We start from the raw sequence: 10,783 nt of genomic DNA on the forward strand, positions 1-10,783 counted from the left end.
CGTACAGCTGTAAAATGTTATACTTGATACTACCTGCCATAAATGAATTATTTACACCTCACCGTACAGCTGTCTCGTCCTTCTAGGTAATTCTAGAGACCAAAAGGTGAAAATACAAATTAGTCTAAAGAGAAGCGGAGTTGCATAAACGCCTTGATTGTATGAATTTTAAGAGTAAGATGAATACCGGCTGATTTAAAATTACTAATATGTAACGTGTGTATATAATTAACTCTGTCACTACTCAGAAGAGATAATATTAGCCCACTAGGTTACGACAAATCTCGGGGTTCAGTATTCTACCAGCAGCGTCTAACAACCTTGTATCATGAAAGATGCCCGTAAGACACGAACAGGTCACTACACCTATGTATTTAGTAAGATTCTGTTTAGGTCCTTATCTCAAATATTGTAAGCTTTCTTTTCTTTGCATGGCTGGATTTCGGCGCTGATCTACTTTCGAAGCACTGAGGGAGTCCTTGTATTCCCTGGTAGCCCTGCGTGTGTCTCCGACCATCTCATAGCAGATCCCTAAGAGATTATGGACAATCCAGTATTCTCCACCTCCCTGTTCCTTGTCATATTTTACTGTCTCAAGTTGAGCCATTGCCGTGTCACGTCTCCTGGTGTCCCAAAGTTCATGATAACACAGGACGGACAGAAATACGGCATAGGGAAGTGGAGGTATCCTCAGACAATCTTTTGTTAACTCAGGGTGCAACTGTGATGGACAAAACAATGAAGCAGGTTTTCTGAAGTAGACAATAGATGCACATGCCTTCATACACTTGTATAATAGAGTGTATCCACGTCCACTGAAAAGGCGTCCATACTCGTCTATGTTTCTGTAATTGATGTTTCCAACAACAAACATGTTGAATGACGAAATCACATTCCCACACATTTCTAATGCTTTCCTGTAGTTTCCTGTCTGGTAATGATATGTTGCCAACACTAATAGTCCTGGACTTCTACACACCGACGCTTGTGGTTTCAAGAAGTTTTTAGATTTCCTAAGAATTTTGTACTTCTCTTTGTTTCCTTTACCAGCGATGTGTTTCCCAAAAATGTTCACTCCTGTATGAGACAGTGCGTTCGTGGTATGGAAGTAAGCTATGAATTCCTCCATGTCTGACTTTGATTTAGACAGTAGTTTCAATGATACGTTGAGTTTTGCAGAACAAGTGACATATGCAAAGGTATGTTCGAATACCTTCAAATCGTTTTCAACTTCGGGGTAATTTGGTGGGAGTATCCATTCTCCCCTTGCGCCATTTAAAACTTTTTGCATAGACTCTCCTATAGATGGTTGTATAACAGTTCCCACCGAAAGACACTTCCATTTCATAGAGTAGAGTTCAACAAGAAAACATAGCAGCTTGTGTTGATTTTCACCGTGAACTTTCCCAAGGAACATATTGTTTCTGGTGATAAAGTAATTAGGCCAATATCCTGCTTTCACCAATGTTATCATCGTCTTGAAGCAAATCATAAAACAAAGAAAAGTGTTTTGTTCTTGCCACAATGAATGGGGTGTATTTTCTATTGTGTAAAACATAAGTGTTTTCATGATATAGGATGATATGATGTCACCATCTCCCATTATCTGTTGAAACATGCTAGAAATTTGTTTGAGTAAGTATTTGAGAAGTCCGTATACTAAAAATTGGACATGATTGAAAGAATGAACGAGTTTTCTTTCCGCTGTCGTAAATGATATCCTCCATTGGAGAAATGTGTCTGCTGCTGTTTTGTCCCCTACAGGGACAACATGGCATCCACCTTTTACGATCTCTTCCCTCAAAACTTCAGATGGCCAACCATAGAAACGAGGTCTACTCACCCACTCAATGGCTTCCTTTGGCCAACTGTTGCAAGGGAATGAATACGCAAAATCCACATCACTCCCATAGTTGCTGTGTAGATTGTTAAGTGTAGTAGCTGGCCCATGAGATTCCATGTTTAGCTCGAGACTTTTTTGTGCTCTTTCTTCTTTTGAGCGATTAAAAATTTCACTTGATATGAAATGTGCATCCCTCACAGAAACGATAGATTCCAAGAAATCGTGACCGTTGAACTGTCCTAGTTTTGCAAGCTCAAGAGAAACATAACCAGGTCTGCAGTCAGCCCTCCTTGCCACTAAAACGGTGGAATCTGGTGGAATATATCCGCCCTGACCGGGAAACGTTACCCTCGCTCTTTTATCAATAAACATCAAGTCCATATCGGAACCTTTCATGATCAGTCCCTCTGTTCTACTTCCTGTTTGGAATACATCCAGCGGCCCTTTATTGCCATTCTGTATCAACTCACAGATAAGTATTAGCTCCCTCCTGATAGCGACACTCTGCCGGCTTCCTATCAGGACGTCTAAGATGTTATGTAGAATACAAGACTTCTCGCATTGCTCACCCTGATCGGCCATCTCAGTATGTTAATCGTCCTGTAACTATATCGGAGAAGCCCTTAAATGATAAAATATTGTGAAATTTAAGCTTGAAGTAGATGCATTTGGAAAAAACATTATAAGTGTTTATGCCCAAAGTTTATAAAATTTTGACACACTGAATAAAGAAAAGTTGAATACAACTCGTCCCAGAAATAAAAATACCCATAAAAATGTATCGAGGTCAACGCAACCCTAACCCTTACTGTCGTATCATGGTTTAGTATGTGATTTCTGTGTAGTATCAACTGTTATATCATCGTTAAGTAGTTGATTTATGTGTAGTTTCAACTGTTATATCATCGCTAAGTACGTGATTTATGTATATTATCAGCTGTTATATCATCGTTAAGTACGTGATGTATGTGTAGTATACACTGTGGTGTCATCGTTAAGTATGTGATATATGTGTAGTATCAACTGTTATATCATCGGTAATTACGTGATTTATGTGTAGTATACACTGTAGTATCATCGTTAAGTACGTGATTTATGTGTAGTATCAACTGTTATATCATCGCTAAGTACGTGATTTATGTGTAGTATACACTGTAGTATCATCGGTAAGTACGTGATTTATGTGTAGTATCAACTGTTATAGCATCGCTAAGTACGTGATTTATGTATAGTATCAGCTGTTATATCATCGCTAAGTACGTGATTTATGTGTAGTATACACTGTAGTATCATCGTTAAGTACGTGATTTATGTATAGTATCAACTGTTATATTATCGTTAATTACGTGATGTGTGTGTAGAATCAACTGTTATATCATTAATAAGTACGTGATGTATGTATAGTATCAACTGTTATATCATCGCTAAGTACGTGATTCATGTGTAGTAACAACTGTTATATCATCGCTAAGTACGTGATATATGTGTAGTATCAACTGTTATATCATCGTTAAGTACGTGATTTATGTGTAGGAACAACTGTTATATCATCGCTAAGTACGTGATTTATGTGTTTTATCAACTGTGGTATCATGGTTTAGTACGTGATTTATGTATAGTATCAACTGTTATATTATCGTTAAGTAGTTGATTTATGTTAAGTATCAACTGTTATATCATCGTTAATTACGTGATTTATGTGTAGTAACAACTGTTATATCATCGCTAAGTACGTGATATATGTGTGGTATCAACTGTTATATTATCGTTAAGTAGGTGAGTTCTGTGTAGTATCAACTGTTATATCATCGTTAAGTACGTGAGTTCTGTGTAGTATCAACTGTTATATCATCGCTAAGTACGTGATTTATTTGTATTATCAACTGTAATATCATCGTTAAGTAGTTGATTTATGTTTAGTAACAATTGTTATATCATCGTTAAGTACGTGATGTATATGTAGTATCAACTGTTATAGCATCGTTAAGTACGTGATGTATGTGTAGTATACACTGTGGTGTCATCGTTAAGTACGTGATTTATGCGAGTAATAAAGGTGATATCATCGCTAAGTACTTGATATATGTGTAGTATCAACTGTTATATCATCGTTAAGTACGCGATATATGTGTGGTATCAACTGCTATATCATCGTTAAGTACGTGATTCATGTGTAGTAACAACTGTTATATCATCGCTAAGTACGTGATATATGTGTAGTATCAACTGTTATATCATCGCTAAGAAAGTGATGTATGTTTAGTATACACTGTGGTGTCATCGTTAAGTACGTGATTTATGTGTTTTATCAACTGTTATATCATCGTTAAGTACGTGATTTATGTGTTTTATCAACTGTTATATCATCGTTAAGTACGTGATTTATGTATAGTATCAACTGTTATATCATCGTTAAGTAGTTGATTTATGTGTAGTAACAACTGTTATATTATTGTTAAGTACGTGATTTATGTGTAGTATCAACTGTTATATCATCGTTAAGTAGTTGATTTATGTGTAGTAACAACTGTTATATTATTGTTAAGTACGTGATTTATGTGTAGTATCAACTGTTATATCATCGTTAAGTAGTTGATTTATGTGTAGTAACAACTGTTATATTATTGTTAAGTACGTGATTTATGTGTAGTATCAACTGTTATATCATCGTTAAGTAGTTGATTTATGTGTAGTAACAACTGTTATATTATTGTTAAGTACGTGATTTATGTGTAGTATCAACTGTTATATTATCGTTAAGTACGTGAGTTCTGTGTAGTATCAACTGTTATATTATCGTTAAGTACGTGATGTATGTATAGTATCAACTGTTATATCATCGTAAAGTAGTTGATTTATGTGTAGTAACAACTGTTATATCATTGCTAAGTACGTGATGTATATGTAGTATCAACTGTTATATCATCGTTAAGTACGTGAGTTCTGCGTAGTATCAACTGTTATACCATGGCTAAGTAAGTGATGTATGTGTAGTATACACTGTGGTGTTATCGTTAAGTACGAGATTATGTGTTTTATCAACTGTTATATCGTCGTTAAATACGTGATTCATGTGTAGTAATAACTGTTTTATCATCGCTAAGTACTTGATATATGTGTAGTATCAACTGTTATATCATCGTTAAGTACGTGAGTTCTGTATAGTATCAGCTGTTATATCATCGTTAAGTACGTGATTTATGTGTTTTATCAACTGTGGTATCATGGTTTAGTACGTGATTTATGTGTAGTATCAACTGTTATATTATCGTTAAGTACGTGATGTATGTGTAATATCAACTGTTATATCATCGTTAAGTAAGTGATGTATGTGTGCTATCAACTGTTATATCATCGTTAACTAGTTGATTTATGTGTAGTAACAACTGTTATAGCATCGGTAAGTACGTGATATATATGTAGTAACAACTGCTATATCATCGCTAAGTACGTGATTTATGTGTAGTATCAACTGTTATATCATCGTTAAGTACGTGATGTATATGTAGTAACAACTGTTATATCATCGCTAAGTACGTGATATATGTGTAGAATACACTGTGGTATAATCGTTAAGTACGTGAGTTCTCTGTAGTATCAACTGTTATATCATCGATAAGTATGTGAGTTCTGTGTAGTAACAACTGTTATATCATCGTTAAGTATGGGAGTTCTGTGTAGTAACAACTGTTATATCTTCGCTAAGTACGTGATATATGTGTAGAATACACTGTGGTATCATCGTTAAGTACGTGAGTTGTCTGTAGTATCAACTGTTATATCATCACTGTTATATCATCGTTAAGTACGTGAGTTCTCTGTAGTATCAACTGTTATATCATCGCTAAGTATGAGATATATGTGTAGTATCAACTGTTATATCATCGTTAAGTACGTGATTCATGTGTAGTAACAACTGTTATATCATCGCTAAGTACGTGATATATGTGTAGTATCAACTGTTATATCATCGTTAAGTACGTGAGTTCTGTGTAGTATCAACTGTTATATCATCGCTAAGTACGTGATTTATGTGTAGTATCAACTGTTATATCATCGTTAAGTACGTGATTTATGTGTAGTATCAACTGTTATATCATCGTTAAGTACGTGATTTATGTGTAGTATCAACTGTTATATCATCGTTAAGTACGTGATTTATGTGTAGTATCAACTGTTATATCATCGTTATTTACGTGATTTATGTGTAGTAACAACTGTTATAGCATCGCTAAGTACGTGATATATGTATATTATCAACTGTTATATCATCGTTAAGTACGTGATTTATGTGTAGAATACACTGTGGTATAATCGTTAAGTACGTGAGTTCTCTGTAGTATCAACTGTTATATCATCGCTAAGTACGTGATATATGTGTAGTATCAACTGTTATATCATCGTTAAGTAGTTGATTTTTGTGTAGTATCAACTGTTATATCATCGTTAAGTACGTGAGTTCTGTGTAGTATCAACTGTTATATCATCGCTAAGTACGTGATTTATGTATAGTATCAACTGTTATATCATCGTTAAGTACGTGATTTATTTATAGTATCAACTGTTTTATCATCGCTAAGTACGTGATTTATGTATAGTATCAGCTGTTATATCATCGTTCAGTACGTGATTTATGTGTAGTATCAACTGTTATATAATCGTTAAGTAGTTGATTTATGTGTAGTATCAACTGTAATATCATCGTTAATTACGTGATTTATGTGTAGTAACAACTGTTATATCATCGCTAAGTACGTGATATATGTGTAGTATCAACTGTTATATCATAGTTAAGTACGTGATTCATGTGTAGTAACAACTGTTATATCATCGCTAAGTACGTGATATATGTGTAGAATACACTGTGGTTTCATCGTTAAGTACGTGAGTTCTGTGTAGTATCAACTGTTATATCATCGTTAAGTACGTGATTTATGTGTAGTATATACTGTTATATCAGTGTTAAGTACGTGATTTATGTGTAGTATATACTGTTATATCATCGTTAAGTACTTGATTTATGTGTAGTATACACTGTTATATCATCGTTAAGTACGTAAATATGACCTATAGACAGGTTATATCAACAGTTACTGTATCACACCCAGACATGTGTCTGACCTATAGACAGGGTATATTAACAGATACTGTATCACACAGACATGTGTCTGACCTATATACAATATATATTAGCAGTTACTGCATCACACACAGACATGTGTCTGACCTATAGACAGGGTATATTATCACAAAAGCGTGTGTACATTGCTGTATAAATAGTATATTTACATGAATGTAACAGAAGGCATACCTGTTAATCTTTTCCTGTAACATAAACTTGTTATTCTCCTATAAAATGTATGCATAACATACGGATGCTACACAGTCAGTCTATGGCGCTGACGTGATAAACTTAGAGTGTTACCTTCCAAAGAATAACACTATAAATACAGGTATACCAGGAAACATAGGAGCATGACGCGTAGAATTACATAAGGAAGTAATCAACGCTGGTGAATGATTTCCAGCTACGCATTGATACAGGGACATACATATTGTAGAATGATTTAGTAATCAAATACGCAACGGGCATTTCTGCTCACGTTGAAAACTAAAATCACATGATTTCCTTAAAGAAAAGGAAATAACAAACCGTATTTCCGTTATTAAACTTTGACGTTTTCCGTCCAATATCAAATCAGTTACATGATGTTGGTCTCATTGCTATCACACTTTAAATCTCACGGAAATATATACCAGGACGTTAAGAAGATATCTCGTGAACATATCTTCTAAATTTCCTACTTGCAACACATGAACTTCGCTTCCTTCATGACAAAGAAAATCGTATTTATACATTTCATATTTTTTGGAAAAACGAAATACTAAATAACCATGCTTCTTAATGTTCAGGTTAACGGTTAACGACAAGGATTGGTCCATTGTATTTGATTACAAATCTTCACAAGGGTTAGGGTTAAAGACAAGGGACGGTCCATTGTATTGGATTACAAATCTTCACAATGGTTAGGGTTAAAGACAAGGGACGGTCCATTGCATTGGATTAAAAACCTTCACAAGAGTTAGGGTTAGGGTTAACGACAAGGGACGGTCCATTGTATAGGATTACAAACCTTCACAAAGGTTAGGGTTAGGGTTAACGACAAGGGACGGTCCATCGATTGGATTACAAATCATCACAGGGGTTAGGGTTAGGGTTAACGACAAGGAACGGTCCATTGTATTGGATTACAAACCTTCACAAGGGTTAGGGTTAGGGTTAACGACAAGGGACGGTCCATTGTAGTGGATTACAAACCTTCACAAGGGTTAGGGTTAGGGTTACGGTTAATGACAAGGGACGGTCCATCGATTGGATGACAAACCTTCACAAGGGATATGGTTAGGGTTAGCGACAAGGGACGGTCCATTGTATTGGATTACAAATCTTCACATGGCTTAGGTTTAACGACAATGAACGGTCCATTGTATTGGATTACAAACCTTCACAAGGGTTAGGGTTAAGGTTGGAGTTAACGACACGGGACAGTCCATTGTATTGGGTTAAAAACCTTCACAAGGGTTAGGGTCAGGGTTAGGGTTAACGACACGGGACGGTCCATCGATTGGATTACAAACCTTCACAAGGGTGAGGGTTAGGGTTAGGGTTAACGACAAGGTACGGTCCATTGTATTGGATTACAAACCTTCACAAAAATTCGTATAAGCAACGTTTAACGCTTGCTTGACAATTTGCTCAAATAACCCATTAAAGCTTTTTTATTACTATTTCCTAAAACCATTAAATAAGGTTTACCTACATACTGTGACACTGTGTTCCACCAAAATCGGAATGAACAGAATGAACAGATATTTTGACCAATATTCATCAACCTCTCATGAAACAAAATATCTGTTCTATCAAATATTTGACATTTTAACTCTTTACTCTACCATTCCTCCTACCAAACTGACAGAACGCTCTCGTTCTCCTTTAAGAATTCAGTCATTCCCTAGAAAGGCGATATTCATCAATGGTTGTTAATTAATTTGAAGCAAATTTGATGAAAAACTAGAATAAATCTAAGACATAATATACTGAGGATGAAATCGTGGTAATCATTGGGCTCCTAGCTAGTAATATCAGTATTAAGTAAACACAAACACTAGTTATGATCGAGCGAGAACCTGTAAAAGGAACCATATTCTAGTTGTATTAGCAACCATCAGTATGACATAAATTCACTGTTATACACCGAGTAGCACATGGCATCAACACATCCATGAATACAATTGAGCATTCTCGACACAGCCTAATAATAGTCTGAAATGCATGGCTAAAACAATAAGCTTAGTCAGTTTTCATCTATCAACATATCATTAAGTTCAAAACAACATATCTGTAGTAAAACCACGGTGGGTAAATATAGGTCAAGTAAATGTTCAAAATCATATTAGCAGTGGTAGATTACTTAGAATTACACTGTCAACGAAGTCATGAGTCGTGGAAGTGTCAAGACTCTTTCTATGTCTCTGTCGTGGTGTGACTGCCAGTGTCAACTCTCCTAAAAGTCTGAGCTAACGGATATGTGTCCAGACTATTTCCTCGTCTCTGTCGTGGTATGACTGCCAGTGTCACCTCTCCTAAGTGTCTGAGCTATCTGAGATGTGTCCAGACTCTTTCCTCGCCTCTCTCGCAAAACATAAACCTGAGAATGGAGAGAATGGCAGGCAACACAGAATTCTGAGAACGGCGAGAATGGCGGAAAAAAACCACCTGAAAACGGAGAAAATGGTGGGAAAACAGAAACCTGAGGACGGAGAGAATGGCGGGCAAAACAGAAACCAAAGAACAGAGAGAATGGCAGGCAAAACAGAAACCAGAGAACGGAGAGAATAGCAGGCAAAGCAGAAACCTGAACGAAGAGAATGGCAGGCAGTACAGAAACTTGAGAACTTAAAGCCTGGCGGGCAAAACATGAACCTGAGAACGGAGAAAAAGGCAGGCAAAACAGAAAAAAGAGAACGGAGAGAATGGCGGGTAAAACGGTAACTCGCTTCCCTAACCTTCTAAGATATTCGTTAAGTTTGAATTGCACATTCACATATATTCAAACAAAATGTTCGCCGTCTCTTAAAATATTGCCTGATGTTAATTGAACATACAATTAAAACATGTTGTTCGCAACATAAGGCAAAACAGAAAGTTTAAATAAGACAAAAAGAATCTACGCTAATGTAACATCTAATGCGGTGGTGTAGTGGGTTAAACCGATAGGTAATCATTAGCACGTGTCAATATTTTTGTCGTCGATGGATCGAACCCTGCTGCACTATCACTTTTGTTTTAAAGAAAATCATTTTTGTAGGTTTTAAATATCTACTAATCCAGCTTACAATTGCCTGTCAAAAATTAGAATGAATCAAATGAAAACAAAATAACAGACATTTCGTAGGTACGATAAAGCACACGGCAAGCCATTGTTCATTAATTAACCACTCTGTGTCATATATTTCATGTAAGGTTTTCACATATATGCAGATGAAAAATTGGCAGTGACATTGAACGACACACAAGAAGATATGATTCACTATATAACTCTTTATAGACATACCAAGACTCAATACACATAAGCTGTATAATGTTCATTCATTTCGACACCGAAGAGAAACCGTTACAGATAATAAGATGTGAAATTATCTATTCAGCCTTGTATACGCTTTAATTTCTAAGATAAACAGCAATCGTGGGTACTGAGTGTGGGATGTTGTATACTTATAAAGAGATGGGAAGTGTAAATCGATAGAAGTTAAACGCTGAAACACTACAGCCGCACAGGAAATTTATCGTGAACATTGTTCAGGTAACAACCCTTGCTAGCAGCTTCGCTAACCTTCAAGATATTCGTTAAGTTTGAATTGCACATTCACATATATTCG

General features: G+C 35.8%; 1 protein-coding gene across 1 annotated transcript; it reads right to left on the bottom strand.

The window, feature by feature from the left end:
- Positions 1-397: 397 nt before the first annotated feature.
- On the bottom strand, positions 398-2,425 carry LOC110448480. Its single transcript, XM_021494740.1, has one exon. It carries the CDS (start codon positions 2,423-2,425, stop codon positions 398-400), a length of 2,028 nt encoding a protein of 675 aa, XP_021350415.1.
- Between the last annotated feature and the right edge of the window lie 8,358 nt (positions 2,426-10,783).

This window comes from Mizuhopecten yessoensis, unplaced genomic scaffold (assembly GCF_002113885.1).
Source record: "Mizuhopecten yessoensis strain PY_sf001 unplaced genomic scaffold, ASM211388v2 scaffold4081, whole genome shotgun sequence".
Taxonomy (NCBI): Eukaryota; Metazoa; Mollusca; class Bivalvia; order Pectinida; family Pectinidae; genus Mizuhopecten; species Mizuhopecten yessoensis.